We start from the raw sequence: 19,455 nt of genomic DNA on the forward strand, positions 1-19,455 counted from the left end.
GATATTGGTTTTTGATACCATCCAAGTTGTTTCTTATATTTAGTCGGTCTCGCAAATTTTTTTTTTTTTACAACAACTAGATACACAGGCGAATCCATTATGTTGTTCGATTATATGCGTGTAGATGCTTATGTGAATCCTGTGGACTGAAGACTTCTGTACGTGACACCATTCTGTTATTAGATTACACATGTGGGTGTTTGTGGATGAAGGCTTCTTTATGTGCAATATTACTCACAAACAAGAAGTTAGCTCATGATAAAATGTGAAATTCACAAATGAAAATGAGCTTCTTGAAAAAATCTCTTGTGTATAGGCGGAGGATGTAAGCAATCCAAGTGCAATGAAAATCGAACTAATGTAAAGAATAAAATACCCAATACTCAATGCATCTGCATGATATATTTCTACATTCTCAAACCTGACTGTTGTTGGTTTTTATACTTTTCTCCCGATTTTTTTTTTGCAAGAGAAGTTGTTTTTATTTATGTTAACAAGAAATCTCTCTGGGGTACATTTTCCCCAGTGAATCATTCATTACAGTTATATTTAGGAAAGTTGGACATGAGTTGTCCCAGATAAAAGTATTTGTGTTTCCTCCTAATTGTAACTGTTTGTCGGCTGCATAATTGGCCAACCCATCTGCCGCCTGATTCGACTCCCTATATATGTGTGATTGTTATAGTAACAGTCAGTTCAATTGTTTTGCACCCCTTATTTCTGAATTTCACTTTATAATGAATATAAAATAAAAAGACAATGAGATTTTATGAAATTTATAAAGAATAAACAATGAGATAAAATGTTTTTTTGAATGAAATTGAGTTCATTACATAAATTAACAGATACTAGTTTAACTGAATCAAGTGAATGTATAAGGTTTCTTAAAAGAATCTTATAGATTTTTAAAGATATATAATTTTGGATTATAATGGATTAAAATTTATAAAAACTGAAGATCGTGTTTCTCTTTTGAATAAAAATCCATCAATAAAATTGAGGTGATGGGTGGTGGTGTGTGATATATGTGTTGGTAGTGGTGGTCGGTGACGATGGTCGACAGTGGTGGTTGTTGGTGGTGGTGTGTCGTGGTGGTGGTTAGTAGTAGTGGTGGTGGTGGGTGGTTGTTGGTGGTTGGTGGCGATGGTGGTGATGGTGTTGGTTGGTGGTGGGGGAAAAACATAGTATGATGTAATAAAAAAAAAAGAAAAAAAATTGTCCACAACAATCCATGTAACTCTTGTAGTTTCGTTGAGATTATAATGAGATAATCATGTGCATATTTTACCTACAAATATCCATAACAATCCTTATATATCCTTCTCCTTAATTATCCTAAAAAGTCTTAAACAAATTAAATACTTAGAATATTTAATGATTCCTAACATATCCTAGTTGAATACCTCGAATATTTAATGAATCCTGACATATTCTAATTAAATGCCTAAGAGTTTTTAAGATTGTCAGATATCTATCTAAATCTTATTCTAATACACACCTGTAAATTAGTCGTTCACAAATTCGAGAAATTACTACTTTCCAAGTACGAATGCTTTTCTTTAGTGTTTTTTTTTTTGGTAGATAATTCGGTTTAAAAAGCCGCTACACCGAGGGTTAAAAAACTTGAAATATAAGTTTTTGCACGATTATTCAACGTACAAATTAAATATTTGAACGTGGGAGTAGGCAGCTTCTTCATGGCTACTACCATTTTTGGGTTTTCTTTTCTGCTTTCTAAGAAAAGTATATCATTTCACACCACACAAGAGCCTATACTAGTGCCTTAAATGGTTACAACTTTAGCTAATAAGGAACTACCACACATGATAGTATTTGTTGTCGTTGATTACAACTCACGCCTACAATAATTCAACTGAGAATTAGTTATTGATGACATCAGTCTATGGTGTTCATTTTTAGTTTGTTTTTTTTTCTTGACGAGTAAATCAATATTTGTTTGATATCAATATCTGGTAAACCTTGGTCATTAGCAAGAGTTTAGTTGACTGGGAATAAAATGAAGGAAGATAGGTTTATTGCTGTGCAAGAAAAGGAGGTTTCGTGGAGGGTTTAATATGATATGGTCTGACTCAACCGACATCAAATGGTTCTAATCAGAAAAAGCAAAAAAACAGAAAAACAGAAAAAATAAAAAAAAACTTATTGCTGTGCAAGAAAAGGAGGTTTCGTGGAGGGTTTAATATGTTGTGGTTGGCTTTTACATGGCAGTTTGGTAGAGATATTCAAGACGTGTTTATGTTTTGCTGATTCAGAAAGGGACATAGGATGAATGGTCTGACTCGACCGGCAACAAATGGTTATAATCAGAAAAAGCAAAGGAAAGAAAAAAGAAAAAATATGGAGAAGTGGGGGCATCGATCCCCATACCTCTCGCATGCTAAGCGAGCACTCTACCATCTGAGCTACATCCCCAGGCTGGGTCATAACTTGTTTTCTTTGTTATTCTTCCCATCCCAACAATCCATCACACCAACTGGTCTTGCATCTGCCGGTAGTTCTTCAGCTAAAGCCTCAATTAGGCTTTCCTATGTATTGACCTAGGTCCATCTGAAAGCCACACGCGATCTCAGCACTAGACATTTAACTCCAACTCTCTTTAGTTCTAAATTGCTAATGCTGTTGCTAAACCCGCAATACCACCTCCTACTATCACTGCTTCCTCTGTTATCATCATTTCTTCTATGTTTTTCTCCAGAATTACGTTAGGAACACGTAACTAAGAAGTGTGTACTAGCTGAATCGCACAACTTCGAAATATGACGTAAGAGATTGCTTCACCATGTTTGTCTATATTCTAAAGATGCGTGATTCCGAGCAGAGGAGTATACAAAAGATCAGACAGTACTGTCCACATGCTCACATTATGTTTTGGTGGTTTAGAAACATCTTATCCCATTTCTCTTTGTATCCAGTCTAACATTATAAGTATGTATTGCTGAAATTATAACTTAGGGAAAGAAAAACAAAAAAGAAGTTCACATATTTCTCAATTGGAAATTTTGCACTCCCACATACTCAACCTTCAATCATTTCATAGTTGATACCTTAAAACAAATTCTAGGGTCCTAAAATGGGTTCAGAGGATCCGCAACACCGTCAACTGCATGGTTTCTTTTTTCCACTCATGGCTTATGGGCACATGATTCCAATGTTTGACATTGCAAGAATATTTGCTTCCCGAGGTGTTAAGGCTACCATAATCACTACTCCAGCGAACGCTTCCACCTTCTCAAGTGCTACAGCAAGAGATAGATTATTAAGTCTCGATATAAATATTCAAATACTTCAATTTCCTACGGAAGAAGCTGGTTTGCCCGAAGGCTGCGAAAATATGAATGACTTGGATGGACTTGATACGATTCACGCGTTCTTCAAGGCTCTCAACATGCTCCAACAACCATTGGAGCGGCTCTTCGAAGATTACCAACCAGATTTCCTTGTCGCTGATTTTACATTACATTGGGCAACTGAGAGCGCGGCCAAATTTGGCATCCCTCGCTTTGTCTTTCATGGAACAAATGTATTTTGGCAGTGCGTTGAGCATAGCCTAGAGTGCCATAAGCCATTTGAAGATATCGCGTCTGATACAGCAACCTTTGTGGTGCCAGGTCTTCCTGACAAGATTGAGATGACTAAGTCACAAGTGCCTGATCATTATAAGGTTGACACCCCGTTCATTGAAATGGTTGAAAAAATAAAAGATTCAGAAGCTAAGAGCTATGGAGTGTTAGTAAACAGCTTTTATGAGTTGGAGCCAGGTTATGCCGATTATTACAGGAACGTTATGGGAAGAAGAGCATGGCAAATAGGCCCGGTGTCGCTTCGAAATAAGAACACCATAGATAAAACTCAACGAGGAAAGGAATCCGCCATCGATGAACATTATGTTTTGAACTGGCTTGACTCCAAGGAACCCAATTCAGTTCTTTACATTTGTTTCGGGAGCACTTCTAGAATGAATAATGCACAATTGTCAGAAATTGTAATGGCTCTTGAAGATCAAAACTTCTCATTTGTTTGGGTTATAAGAACAACTCAGAACAGTGACGAAAAGAGCTTTTTACCCGAATGTTTCGAAGAGAATATGAAAGGAAAAGGTCTGATTATTAGGGAATGGGCACCACAAGTACTTATCCTTGGTCATCCATCCATCGGGGGGTTCATGACTCATTGCGGCTGGAACTCTACACTTGAAGGTGTGACTGCAGGGGTTCCCATGATCACATGGCCTCTGTTTGCAGAGCAATTACACAATGAGAATCTTGTTACTCAGGTGCTGAAGACCGGGATTCGAGTTGGCACGCAGAAATGGAACCAATGGTTCGAAACAGAAGATGTATCCACAAAGAAGGATGAGATAGAGAAGGCAATCAATCGGCTGATGGGTGATGGAGAAGAAGCAAAGGAAATGAGAAGTAAAGCCAAAGAACTAGGTGAATTGGCTAGGAAAGCTATAGAAGAAGGTGGGTCGTCTAACGCCGAATTTACTTCTTTACTGGAAGAGCTGAGACTCTATAAAAAACCAACAATATAAAAGTACAGATCATTTAAGATGATATTGATGTAACATAACTATGGTTTTCCAGCATAATATACCAAGTGTATCTACAACTATTTGAACTTCATGTAAGCTTTTTCTTCTCATGGTTTATCATTCATGATGGTGGATTTCACATATGACAATGGTTTGTTCATGAGAGAGATCTTGTTGACATTTTTATGAAGAAAAGGTCACCATTTGGGCCTTCCACTCAAATACACAGATTTTAACTTTGGAATGTGCACCACTTTGCTTAAGTCATTTTCTATGACTCCTGTGGCTGGATTTTTTCCAAGCATGCATACACGTACTTATGAACACAGGGATGAACTGATAAGCTTATACTTTTAAGTAGTAACATCAGGAATTTAGCTTCAGTGGCATAATTAAATAAAATTCTATGGAATTTAGCATTTCTTCAAATAATCATAATAGCATCCATAAAATTGATCCACTTGCTTGCACATGCTAACATCCGTAAAAAGTAAAATCAGTAGAAACACTAGACACTAGAACGTAAAATCCGTAAAAACAATCTCCATACTAACCAATAATTCCATTGAAAAACAATTTTAAAGCAAACCAACCTAGTAAGCAACAGCAGCTACTACTGCAAGAATAACAAACCCGAACTGTCTAGTAATACCCTTAGAAATAGACATAGCACTGTTTGGTGAAGGAGCTGGAACACTGACTGATGGTGAAGGTGCAGGAGCGGAAGAAGAAGGTCCTTGTGCTGAAGGTGGAGTTGGAGCTACAGAGGTATCAAGAACTCTAATATCAACCTTCTGTCCCTTTTTACAGTTGTCAGGAAATCCAGAAATGAAGAAAAGGTGTTCCTTGTGCTTAATTGGAATTGTATCTTTGCCAGAGGTGAAGGTTTTCAATGGTGATGAACCGTTGCATTTCTTGTAGTCATCATAACTCATCACTTGAACCACATTGTTATCCTTTGGCGAGTACTCAAAAACTATACAAATACAACAGAAAAGAAAGAAAAAAACTAAAGATTAGAAACTTCATATAAAACATTTATAGAAAAATCATCAAAAATTATGTTTAGGCATTAACAAGGAAAAATCTTCAACCAAATATTAATGACTTAAAGAAGCCTTTTGAAACCATCAGTAAAGAATCAAAGAAATAGAGAGAAAAATACGTACCGATAGAATCACCGATTTTGAAGGTCTTGGAAGCAGACCATTTTTTGTAATCAGGCATGTTTTGAGCTGTCCATCCATTGTCATCACCAATCTTGTAAACTTCAGCCATTGAAGAAGCAACACATAAAACAGCCAAAACCATGCAAAACACAACTCTTTGAACGAGACCCATGACTAATCTTTAGTGATAAATTACTAGTATGTGATTCAAGAAACAAACTAAGAACAAGAACAGAAGACTAGTATTGTTTATAAAGAGAGAAAGCAATAGAATTGTAGAAGAAGAGACGGAAGGAATTGGGAGATTTTTCTGACAAATAGGTTGTAAAGCAAATGCTAAGAGCTAATGGGTTGTGGGAAGTTCAGTTCTTGGTACCCTCTCCTTATATAGACTTTGAGGAAGTGCGTAGAAAGAAAGACCATGAATTTGAAAATTTTTGAGAGAAAAGAAATTAATTACTGAATTAATGTGATTAAAATCGTTCACATGTCCAAGAAATTACTACTTTCCAAGTTTGAATTATTTCCTTGAGAGATTCTTCATTGATGTTAATATGTACCCATTTCTTGTTTGTTTCATTTTTCATCAAATGGCAATTAATTTTTTTGGTAGATATAGAATTTGATTTTGATAGCCACTGCACCGTAAGATGTTAGGAAACTTCGAAATAGATATTTTTGCATGATCACTCAAGGTTCAAATTAATACTCGAACGTGGGAGTAGGTCGGTTTGTTCATGGCTTCTACCATTTTTGGGTTTTTGTTGCCGGTGCCTTTTATTGTTAAACCTTTAGCCTGATAAAGAATTACTTCACGTGATAGCATTTGTTGTTGTTGAGTACAGCTAATGCCCACAATAATTCAACTCAAGAATTAATTATCGATGATATCGATATTTATTTTCAATCGTTTTTGACAAGTAAATCAAAGTTTTGTGATGTCATTTGATTCTTAGATGGATGAATTGGTCAGAAAGAAATTATGCAACCAGATATTTACTTGTGCGGTGCAAATTCTTTGGCAGTCAAAATACTAGTACCTACGAATGCTACCGTGCCTGAAGTATGTCTCAAATATTGTGCATGAATGTGAAATTTGTATCCAACATTTAATACACGGACCAGAAACTCCTCGGTTGTTGATGGTCAAATCTACCTTACAAAATACTGCTGTAAAAGAATCGTCCCAAGTCTTTTCAGTCTGTTCGTTTCCAACATCGGTTTAGGGGTAGCAGATGGAATGCCGTACGACCGGTACATCGAATGGCTAAACTTAAAGCAGAATAGTAACTTGTAAAATGTAAGTACTAATATTTTTTTATCTTTTCCATTTACAAAATGATATGCCATATGAATTTGTGATAGTATAGTTTTTGATTTTCGTTAAAATTGGAAAACATTCACACAAAATAAAAATATATTAAAGAAAAATGCAATTTGTATATACAAATACAATTATTTAGTTTGGGTGCACCAGATGTTCATGTCAAGTTATTCAAGTAGTGGAGTTCTTATGGTTTCACGAGGTGTGAACTTAAACTTAGCTATAAATTACAGTGGAGATAAATGCTATTACTTCATTTCCTTCCCAAACAATATCTCTAGAGTCTAGACCAAATACAAATTTCGCTCATAGCTCCGAAACAAGGACCAGTAATTACTGAATGGTCAACATAAGAAGTCGGAGGAAATTGAATTTGATAAATTATTAATAGAATTGTTTGCAAAGAGAAATATTGGAGGAAAAAACCGTGGTTGTACTCTGGTTATGATGGACTCATGAAAGCAGTTGTTGATTTAGTGAATGAAAACAAATTTGTTCTCCCATACGGTTCCTAAAATTCTGAGTGGTGTACATCATGTACATGTTTGAGTCAGGCGAGCAAAGAGTCTACATGTGTGCCAACTGCACGCCAGAATAATGCTTTTTTTTAGAATCATTTTGATCATAATCTCGTTACATGAGAAAACCCATTATAGGTACACGAAATAGGTTCGCCACGTGTCGGACATAAAGAAAAGAAATAGGGATAGAAAATTTCACTAAAAGATCCCATTCAGAAACTTGTCAATTCAAATGTCAGAATTATCTCGCTGACGATCGCCCCTGCGAAGTACAAAGAAAGTGAGTGCGGAAGCGAGGAAACTCGCACCAAGTTGAAGTATCCAACAAGATATCAAGGACGAAGTCATAAGGGACGAAGTAAGATTACTTAGCTGAAAAGACAATCCACGAGATAGATAAATTATGGAGCAAGAAAGAGACAGGTGTCCCGACAAGCCCATGTGAAGTAAGCGAAAGAAGGGGAAAAACTTTATGGAAAACGGTCTAGGCGAAATGTAAAGCATTACTGCGAGAACGCGACGAGATAAAATGAGCTGTGTTCCATTAAGGTTAGATGGCCTATAAATAGAGGTCATTGGGCAATGTATAAGGGATCGGATTTTGGAGAGTGGAAGAGCTTAACCGAGGGGAGAGATTAGGGTTTCCTTGTATTCAAGAACTTGCATCTTTGTTACTTTGAATGATTCATCAATAAGAATTTTCGGTGTTTACTTTACTTAAGATGTCTTAGATCTTGGTTACTATTACTTGGGGTGTGCTAATGGGTTTCCAGTAGTTACACTTTTGGCGTCCAGAAACAAGGAACTTAGATTGGGGATTCATTCTCATCTAAGGAGTGGAGAGAAGCTATAGTTTTAGGAGTAATAGATCTTGGAGAGACATCTTAGCTAAAGTTGTACGAGTAAGAGATTTTAGCAAACATCCCTTTTAAGATTAAGTTTTAGAGAAAGACCAATATTGAAATTAGGATAAGTCGATGACTAGAACACCAGATCGGGCAGCACACATGATAGCGATGAGGAGAAGTAAAAGATTGGAGGCCAAAAGAGGAGGAAGAATGGAAAAAGGAGAAACTTCAGCTGCAGGGAAAGGAAACACGTGAACCAGCGGCATACTGAGAAGGCCAACAAAGATCGTTTCCGAGAGGGTTCTGTACACACTTCTGACACGGACACCATTGCATAAGAAGAAACGACTCGTGAGGAATTGTAGGAGAATATCGGTGAAGAAGACATGACGTTGGACCAGTTGAGGGAAACGCACCGTCTTGAAAAGGAACGAGATAGGGATCCAGCGGAGCAGCATGCCCGATTGACGAGGCAAAATACCAGGTTAATGCTGCATAATCGTCAACTGAGCGAAGAAGCGGCAGTTGACATCACGGATTCCGAAATAAACGTGATATTATCATGCGAAGAAGAGTTACGACGAAGGAGATACACTCGTGAGGACGATGGAGGAGAGCGAAGAAGGAAGCGACGAAGAGAAAACAGTGAAGAGAGAAGATTAAGAAGAGCATTGGAAATACCAAGCTGGGAAGATCAAAGGCGAAGATATGAAGAAGAGAAGAAGCATGAGGAAAACGAGAGGAGAAGAGAAGATGAAAGACAGCTTGAATTCAACCGGAAGGATGGGGAAGAAAGGAGACGTGGTGAAGGAAGGCTTAGTGTGATGAAAACAAGTATTTTTTGGGTCATAAGAACAACTCAGAACAGCGACGAAAAGAGTTTTTTACCCGAATGTTTCGAAGAGAATATGAAAGGAAAGGGTTTGATAATTAGAGAATGGGCACCGCAAGTACTTATCCTTGGTCAACCATCTATCGGGGGGTTTATGGCTCATTGTGACTGGAACTCAACACTCGAAGGTGTGACTGCAGGGGTTCCCATGATCACATGGCCTCTGTTTGCAGAGCAATTACACAATGAGAATCTTGTTACTCAGGTGCTAAAGACGGGGATTCGAGTTGGCACGCAAAAATGGAACTAATGTTTCGAAACAGAAGATGCATCCACAAAGAAGGATGAGATAGAGAAGGCAATCAATCGGCTGATGGGTGATGGAGAAGAAGCAAAGGTAATGAAAAGTAAAGCCAAAGAACTAGGTGAGTTGGCTCGGAAAGCTATAGAAGAGGGTGGGTCGTCTAATGCTGAATTCACTTCTTTGCTGGAAGAGTTGAGACTCCATAAAAAAACATCAACATAAAAATACAGATCATTTAAGATGATATTAATGTAACATGCATAACTGCGCTTTTTTAGCATAAAATACCAAGTGTATGGTCTTTTTTTTCGCTTGGCTTATCATTATGGTGGATTTCGCATACGGCAATGGTTTGTTCGTGAGAGAGATCTTGTTGACATTTTTACGAAGAAAAGGTCACCATTTGGGCCTTCCACTCAAAAATACCCACAATGAGCAGCTTTGTAGCATATTATAACTTTGGAAAAAACCTATTTTGTAGCAGATCAAAATGTTTTGAGGCATACTCAAGGTTCGGCTGATAATCACCTACGCCTCCACCACCACCACCACCCTTGAACCCTAAACCCGAACACTAAACACTGAACCCTAAAACCCTAACCCTTAACCACTACCGCCACGGCCGCCTCCGCCACCACCACCAGCACCACCCCTGAACCCTAAACCTTAGAAACCTGAAACCCTGAAGGGTTATCATCGTCTTTTTCTCATATGTGTAAAGTCACATGTGTACCAAATTCACTACTTAACTATCTTGGATGGAAAAGTTAACGGATTGGGGCATGTTAACTTTTTTTTTTTAAAATCCGGGGCATTTCAGCAACCATGGCTCTCAAATTGGGACATTCTGGCAAATTTTCCAAAACCTTTCTACTTTTTATTCCCCCGTCTAACTTTCATTGAGGTATAGTGTCGGAAGCTGTAAAAATTGAGTTTCTTGAGGAGAAGAAGATGACTAAGGTTGGTGATTAGATCGCGCAAGGGAAGACTACTGTAGCCAGCAAATTTGGAGAAGCTACTACTTCGTCAAAAGGACAAGATGCTGGGTTAACTGCTGCGTTAGAAGGAAAAGCTGCTGGTGATGCAACTACCGCGTTAGAAGGCAAAGCTGAAGGTGTGACTACTTGATTACAAGTGAAAGCTGCTAATACAACAGTATTTGAGTGGAAAATAGTTCTAGCAGTTTCAGTAGCCGCTGTTTGTGTTGGAGGGTTTTGTTATCTCAAGCCAGAGCAGAAGGACAAGTTGCTCAAAAAACTAAGGTTGGGAAAATAATTTGGATGGCGATGATTCGCCAGTAGTATTAGGTCTAGGATTTATTTTTATTTTAATGTGGAGAAGTTTTATTTGTGAATCAATTGTTGCTTTTCTTTTCAATCTTTTAATTCATACATGAGAAAATAGTACTACGTAGTACGGATATGTGTTAGATATTTTTATTGTTGTTGGTAGGACGGAATCATGTTTCTTTATTTTGCATGTTTCTTCTGCCATTAGCCACATTCAATGCCTACGAATATCTGACAGGATGCATTCCAGAGATTGTGAATAACATGTGGTACCTTATGCCAAAGTTGACACATTCAGTAAAGATGGGAACCAAAGTGCGTCACTAGGCTAGCTTAGTTCTATGGCTTGAAGACGGCCCTCTAGCATAGGCTAATTAGTGGACTATGTTTGGTTCTCCCGGTATTATTATTTGGAGAAATTAGGTGGAGATCCAAAAAAAATAATATTCTCGTTCTCAGGTCCACAATTAATTTTGTATAACGTGACACCCATAATTATATGAAATTATTATATGAATCAATACATAACTGGTTATGCATACTATCTTTTCAGGCATAACTCGTTATGCATACTATCTTTTTCAGGGGTATAATTGGCAGCGCAATTTGGACATAACATATCTAAAAATACGCGCCTTAGAATTTTACAAATTTATATCGTTGAAAATCTTTTTAAAAGAGTTACGCAACGAGTACAAATAAGAATATCAATTTTTTGTTTTTAACGAAAAAATCGAAGGTGATCCTCATTTTAGGGAATTTTTTTGAATACTTGATACTTAACCATTATGCAGTCACCAAAAACGATGCATAACACATTCTGCAGACGCATAACGAATTATGCAACCATTTTTTCGACTGCATAACAAGTTATGTATCTGCATAACAAAGTTATGCATCTATAACAAGTTATGTAACCATTGTTTTGGTTGATTTTAGCCGTACATATAAAAAATTGATGCATAATGCAGTATGCATCCATATTTACGGATGCATATCAGGTTATGCATCTATTTTCTCGATGCATAATGCATTATGTAGCCATATTTTCGGACGCATAACAGGTTATGCAGGTTTTCTGGACTGCATAACAAGTTATGCAACAAATTTTGTAGATGCATAACAGGTTATGCATCCATTTTCACGAATGCATAACATGTTATGCAGACAGTTTCTCGACTGAATGACAAGTTATGCAGCCTTATTTTTTGTTGATTTCAATACTAAGAAAAAAATAGCTGCATAACGTGTTATGTAACCGTTTTCTGGACTGCATAACAAGTTATGCAAAAAAAAAAGTTGTAGAACGTGTTATGCATTCAATTTTTGGAATGCATAACAAGTTATGTAACAAATTTTTGTAGATGCATAACCCGTTATGCATCACTATTCACACCAAACAAGTAACGTGCAAGTGACATGCACCCAACTATAAACAAGGTAGTTAATAAAACTAAAGTCGAGTCGTGGGTAATTGTTGTTGGAATGAAGCAGAGTCTATGCTTTTATGCAAACCCCATTTAATACCATTGTCTTGTGTACTCCTCCAAGCAATCCTTCATAATCTGTGTCTCCACATTCTCCAACAATAAAAACCATATCCGGCAGTTCTATTCCCCATCTGATATATAGATACCTGAACAATAAAAGAAATCCTTCAGGAAATGATACACTAGTTATACGAGTATGCGTCAATCATTCTAACACTGACACTTAGAATGTTAATATGTCCAGTCATTTTGTAGGACATTAATGAGGAATGGATATCCGGAAAAAAACACATTTCTGTTATGATGGACTGAAAAGGCAGAGGTTGAATGATCCCATGATTCGTGGTCCCGATGGATACATTGCAATGTATAGCTTGTCAACGAAGTCACTATTGTGTGCTAGGTACTTTAAAGGCATATCACTTCTGAACTTGGCAGATATAGCAAATAAGTTCATAAACTTGCGCAAAAAACAGTGGCGAAGGTCTATAATCTGGCTAATCCAACCAGTCCCATAGTAGATTAGATCAGAAGAATAGTGCAAGATTTTTAGGCACCATGAAACACTTTACATATAGCAGTTAATATCCTATCCTTGTAGAACTAATATTCAAATGGAGTGAAATGTGCCAGTGGAGTTTGTGGTGGGTGGTGACCCTTCTATAAGCTTACTTTTTCTAAATAGGGGTTAGTACCCCCGATAATCCACATGCGGACTCGACTAAACTTACTGAACACAGCTATTATATTTTAAACTCAATTATAACATGGTTTATGCCAACTGAATCAATTAATATTAGCAACGAAGTACATAACAATTAAGAGAAAGCATCACAAATAGCAATTCACATTGTTCAGTTTATCATTTACACCTAAAGAACAATAGAGCATAAGCACAAACTTAAAATGCTTCAGGAAAGAAACATTAACCTGTACCAGCAGCGGTAATGGCTTACCTCAGTTCACGATTACAGGAAAACCACTGCCTCATCTTCACTAATCATCAATGCCTCACCTTCACTAATCGTCACTGCCTCCATATTCAAAGCATAAATCTTGGTGAAAACCACCACTCTCCAATTGGTTTTCTTCTCTGCTAAAAAATCGTCTCAATATCAGACCCTAATTCATTTCTAGCACTGATTCTTAATCTTCATCTCATCTTCACTAACAACAGCAATTCCTTTTTCATATCTGTCTAGCAATTCCATACTTCGATTTCAAGCAAAACCCATCTTCGATTCAAAAATCAACAGCTTGAATTTCCTCTTTCAACAGCGAAACCATATCAAAACCAATTCTAACACCCGTAACAGCAAACCCATTTTCCTTCTTGAATTCAAGCATCACATACGAACCCTAATTTTGTATTTAAACCTCAAACCTCATCAATCTCTCCCTACGACGAATCAATAGAGCTCATTTCCTGTATAACCCCATCAATCTCACGATGGTGATGGTGATGCAGAAAATTCGGATGTTCATGTGTTTGTGGTGCGAGAGAAGGTTGAAGATCAATCTTCTATGTGATGATACAAAGGTTGAAGATTATGATGGTGATGAAGCTGTGTAGATCAAGAGAAGAACAGAGAAGATGAGATCTGAGATGAATCGAGTGAAATATGTTAGTTTGGAAAGAAGAAAAACGAAAACATAATTTCTCAAAATTATGGGCCCGTGCATAATTTTATCACAGAGAATGGGTGTGCGTATGAGAATTTCTGAGTGTGGGCTTCACAGTGGGAAGAATTTGTAGAATGGGTCTGTCTGTAGTTTTCACTTATTATTTTGGGCTTGGAGCAGACTTAACACACATGACCAATTCGGATAGTGAAAATTACTGTCACACCCATTTTTAATATTTTTCCCATTGTCAAACCCACAGCCAAAAAACTTCACGATCACATTATGCATCCGAAAATATGGCTGCATAATGCGTTATGCATCGAGAAAATTGTTGCACAATCTTTTATGCATCGAGAAAATTGTTGCACAATCTTTTATGCATCGAGAAAATTGATGCATAACCTGTTATGCATCCGAAAATATGGTTGCATAATGCATTATGCATCAATTTTTTTATGTACGCACTAAAATCAACCAAAACAATGGCTACATAACTTGTTATAGATGCATTACTTTGTTATGCAGATGCATAATTTGTTATGCAATCGAGAAAATGGTTGCATAATTCGTTATGTATCTGCAGAATCTGTTATGCATCTTTTTTGGTGGCTGCATAATGGTTATGTATCAAGTTTTCGAAATTTTTCCCTAAAATGATGATCACCTCCGAATTTTTCGTGAAAAACAAAATTTTGATATTGTTTTTTGTACTCGTTGTGTAGCTCTCTTAAAAAGATTTCCAACGATATAAAATTTGTAAAATTTTAAGGCGCGGATTTTTAGATATGTTATATCCAAGTTGCGTTGCCAATTATACCCCTGAAAAATTAGGCTGCATAACGAGTTATGCCTGAAAAAATAATATGCATAACGAGTTATGTATTGATTCTTAATAATTTCGAATAATTTTGGGTGTCACCGTATCTAAAATTAATTGTGGGCATGACAATAAATATTTTTTTTTTGAATCTGAGCCTAATTTTCCCATTTGGATACGATTTCGCGGCATAATTTCGTAACCGTGTAAAATTGGGGTGTCTTAATATCCTATATTTAGTGTTCCAAATCTCTCTCTAGATTAATCATATATCGTAACCTATACTCAATGTTCAAAATCTCTCTCTAGATTACACATTTAAGATGGTAGATGTTTCAATAATAAATATGAATTAAATGATCTTTCATATGCATATATAAAGGCTTTCATATCCACTGAGATGGACTACCTTAAAATTGTGAGAATGAGTCTTAAGAGTCTTTTGGATTTGGCAGTGGTGTTACTACTTCTAAATCTCACCCTAGGGAAGTACCATGGAGCCGAAGGAATGACTAATAAACTAGCATCTAAGGAAGAAGACACGGAGTTAGATAAAAAGCTCAAAATTTTAAATAAGCCTCCTATAAAATCTATCCAGGTAACTTATAATTCTAAAATTTACTTTGTTCCTAAGAAGAAAATTAGATATATTTTAAAGTATCAATCAATTATTATACTTTTATACATTTCTTTAATTGGAGCATCTCCAAGAATGAGTGTTAAAAATCCTACGTGGAGTTTTTATTTAGGTCCTTATTTATGGAGTTTTATATATATGGGAAAAATAATAATGTTTTGCTTATGTACCATCTCCAATGGTGCAGGGTCTTATTTTTATGACTAGTTTTTGGATAAAGAATAAAAGTGATTTGTTTTTTCCAATTGGTTTAGAAAATTTATTTGGAAATAATAATTAAAAAAGTTGTTAAATTGGTAATATGGAGGTCATTCTTAAGGTCTATATAAGACTTTCTATAAGACCTTCTTATTTATTTTGACACCCTTCCTTTTTCGTAGGACCTATTCTTGGAGATGGATTTATGGAAAATGGGGTGTAAAATCCTACGTGTCATGAAAAATAAATAACTTCACCCTCTATTGGAGATGCTCTAAATATTTATTAAACGTTTAAACTTAATCTTTAGAAATTGTGTCATAAAATAGGAATTATATATCCTGGACAAGAGAAAACTTACTATTAGATTCATTAATAATTTATCGTGTGTATTTATCAATTTTGTTTTTTGTGGTTCTGTTGAATAATAATAGACGAAAACTGGTCACACATATGACTGCATAAACATCTATAAACAACCGGCTTTTGATCATCCACTGCTCAAAAATCACAAGATCCAGGTAATCTTATTTTTTTCAAATATGTCATTCTATTAAGGGGAAAAATAATTGAATAATTTAGTAATTTTTTGTGTTAGTTTACTTTACATAGTCTCATTTAGTTTTTAATGTGTTCACATCTGGAAACAACTTGTACTAGTTGCTTCCACTTTTAGAAGGTATGAGTATTTTTTAAATTTAACAAGGGTATATTTTAAGAGGTATATTTTGAGAGGTATTTATATAAGTTTCCAAAAAAATAATAAAGAACGAAGATTATATATTCTGTTTATGTTTTTGGTAGAATAAAAAAAAACAAGCTAAAAAGAATTCCAACAAGAGAAAAAAAAAACTATTCTAATTAAATAACAATCTCCTAAATATATCACTTTTCTTAAACCGAAAAGAAGGTTATTTTTATTTTGATGTCTCAATAAATTTAGTGAATAAATAATTCTTTAGTGTTTCCAGTTAAGTGAGGTAATTTTGGTACGTTGATGTATGTCTGAACAACATTGATATGTAGATGAAACCAAATGTAATTCAAGGAGAACAAATTGATGAACCAATTTTTAATACGGTTTCTAGTATTGTGCGATCTAAACTTGAAGGGTGCCCCTCAGAGACTGTTCCCATCCGAAGAACCACAAAGGAAGAATTGGTAAATGCAAAATATCTCTCTAACCAGATAAAGCGTCGCCATGTAAGTGTTGATTATCTTTTTGGTCTTTATCAGTTTAAGACCATATCATGCTTCCAATGAGTATTTGAAATTTATATGTATATTTCTGCCATAAACTATTTAGAATGTCATTTTAACGAAAACATATATAAAACTTAAATTTCTCACAATGATGGGAAATAACATAAAATCAGTGACTTCTTTGTTCATATGTGAAATGAATCAGAGCTTATAAAGTTTTTATAATATGTCAAATACAAGTTTCTCAACTCATATAATTTATATTAAAAGAAATTCACTGTGTTGTCACCTTTTTTCTTTAGTATGTGGCATCTCAACCTTTTGCCGAGAAAGTATACTACGGAGGTAGTGCTAAAATTTCTGTAACAAATCCAAGAGTTGATCTGAACAAGTTTAGCGCTACTCAAATATGGATACAGAATGGCCGTGCTGAAGAATTAAATATTATAGAGTTTGGATGGGTTGTAAGTCATCTTCAAAACTTTCTACTAATACTTTATCTTCCTATGTTCACCGAAGGTAGATAGTTTCTGATAATACCATAATAATCTGATAAGAGAATCTCAGCATCTAAAACACAATAGTGATATTAACCTTGAAATCATGATCTATATGAAATTTAATAATGTTTTTCTTAGCAACATAGCAACTGGATAATTTGCTTTTACTTCCTCATTAAATAATATGTTAATTTTCGTCATTTTAAACAATGACGAAATCTTTACTCATTTAGCAAACAATGCATCTGTGATTGGATACGGAGGGGTTGCAGGAGCAAATCTTGGTGAATCCACTCCGCCAATGGGACACGACTACTTACCAGATTTTGATACTAAATATACATGTTACATGTCCAACATGAAAGTATCTAAATATCGTGGTAAATATTTGAACTTTGATACATCAAAGGTGCAACTGGATCACGATGCAAAAACTAATTGTTATGATCTTACTTTTCCCAATAAAGAGATTTTTCGTGGAATAATGATGTTTCTCGAAGGACCTGGTGGTAATTGTCCGTAATTATGATCAATTATAACTGATTGTGGTATTTTTTTTAATAATAAGGTTGTTCTTCTTATGAATTGTTACATTTCGAAAATATGTTTACATTTAGGTTTGTTCTATCAAAAACTTCATACAACGTCCTAACTACCACTTTTTCCGTCTCATTTTTTGGTAAATGGTTTATCATTTGTAATAGAAAATTACTCGATAACTAACACTCATTTGGAAACCCTAAAAAACCTGTAAAAAAACGGGGGTCTAACTACCACACACAATATTTCGTTCGCAATCTGAATAGACAATCTCCAATATACTTTCAAGAGAATCAACTAGACAGTCAGACTCAATCTATAGAAAAGTATATCAAAGAGTTTATATCTCTATCTCTTAATTCAATCTGCAATCAGCAAATAGATATTTGTGAGCCCGATTGAATATAAGAGAAATAACTTAAACGGTACCAGCCCTAGCCGTGAATGATATTTTACTTTAGTAGTTAGACATGATCATATGATCATAGTATTAAGGAATTAGACTACGAAGTATAACGCTTATCTTTTGAACTTCGTAGATATGACATCGACATAATCGTATGAATGTTATTGTCATTATCTGTATGGATAAAGGTGAATATTTCATCCTAGGAAACAATGTTTACATTTGTTTAAAGGAAGCACATTCATGAACCTGTTTTATGAATCGAAAGGCAAATCACTAGGCTTATCTGTATTGTTATTCATTGCATATCTTTGGATTACAAATATGTGTGAGTTGCTAGAAACGATCATAACTTGTTATGTATCTTGGCATAACTAATCATAATGCGTGACTTATGATTTGGTATGACTATTAGTGTAACCGATCTTAAGTAATTATCTGAGATGGTATGATCTATATTTGTAATTGGTGTGACCGATCCTAGTAATTGGTGTGACCGATCACAAAAGAATTGTGTAATCGATCCTTGTAATTGTCTTAACCAGTCTTAGTAATTGGTATAACCAATCCTAGTGACTTGTATAACCGGTCACAAGAAATACCACGAGTATATGGTAGCCGGTCCTGGTAATTGGCGTAACCGATCCTGGTAACTGGCATAACTGGTCCTGGTAACTTGTGTGTTCGATAAAAATTAATCCATATTAAGGTATAACTGATCATAGTGATTGGTAGAACCGATTGAACTCATGATTCTGATTTGATAATTGATCAATCACATAGTTTTCTTGGAATACAGATGAACCAATTCTAAATTTAGGGTTTTGATTTATGATGGGATTGATCATGTTTTGTTACTTCTGCGATTAAATTTATTTATCTAGTGTTATCTTTTTTGTTTTTATTTCTTAGAATCTGATTATTCTGAGTTCTAATATTATTTTAGTTTTAATAAAAAAGAATGGGATTCATGTACCCGATGGAAATTGAAAAGCTTCGATTAGAATCCATGGTACAATTAAAACAAATAGAAAAAAGAGAATTTTTTTTTTGATATTTTGGCCGAAATTCATCCGAGATTCAATGGTTTCGGCGAATTTACCGGTGAAAACTTGTCTCGTCAGAAATGTCTGTATCGATTCCTCTATGGACGAAACTGGAAAAATCGACTACATTGGTATTCACGAATGAGTGAT

General features: G+C 35.5%; 3 protein-coding genes across 3 annotated transcripts; 2 read left to right on the top strand and 1 right to left on the bottom strand.

Annotated features, from left to right (window-relative positions):
* The first annotated feature begins 2,953 nt into the window (after positions 1 to 2,953).
* Positions 2,954 to 4,712, top strand: LOC113338815 (scopoletin glucosyltransferase-like). Its single transcript, XM_026584202.1, has one exon. The coding sequence runs from the start codon at positions 3,092 to 3,094 to the stop codon at positions 4,553 to 4,555; it is 1,464 nt and encodes a 487-aa protein (XP_026439987.1). The 5' UTR covers positions 2,954 to 3,091; the 3' UTR covers positions 4,556 to 4,712.
* Positions 4,713 to 4,928: 216 nt separating this feature from the next.
* On the bottom strand, positions 4,929 to 6,088 carry LOC113338816 (mavicyanin-like). Its single transcript, XM_026584203.1, has 2 exons — positions 5,725 to 6,088; positions 4,929 to 5,531 (listed from the first exon to the last, which is right to left on the bottom strand). Exons 1-2 carry the CDS (start codon positions 5,894 to 5,896, stop codon positions 5,149 to 5,151), a joined length of 555 nt encoding a protein of 184 aa, XP_026439988.1. The 5' UTR covers positions 5,897 to 6,088; the 3' UTR covers positions 4,929 to 5,148.
* A 9,166-nt stretch (positions 6,089 to 15,254) lies between these two features.
* On the top strand, positions 15,255 to 16,897 carry LOC113338696. The gene is made up of 3 exons (XM_026584067.1): positions 15,255 to 15,373; positions 16,045 to 16,131; positions 16,637 to 16,897. The coding sequence occupies exons 1-3, from the start codon at positions 15,284 to 15,286 to the stop codon at positions 16,871 to 16,873; spliced, it is 414 nt and encodes a 137-aa protein (XP_026439852.1). The 5' UTR covers positions 15,255 to 15,283; the 3' UTR covers positions 16,874 to 16,897.
* Positions 16,898 to 19,455: the final 2,558 nt, after the last annotated feature.

The sequence above is a fragment of the Papaver somniferum genome, unplaced genomic scaffold (genome assembly GCF_003573695.1).
Source record: "Papaver somniferum cultivar HN1 unplaced genomic scaffold, ASM357369v1 unplaced-scaffold_19, whole genome shotgun sequence".
NCBI lineage: Eukaryota > Viridiplantae > Streptophyta > Magnoliopsida > Ranunculales > Papaveraceae > Papaver > Papaver somniferum.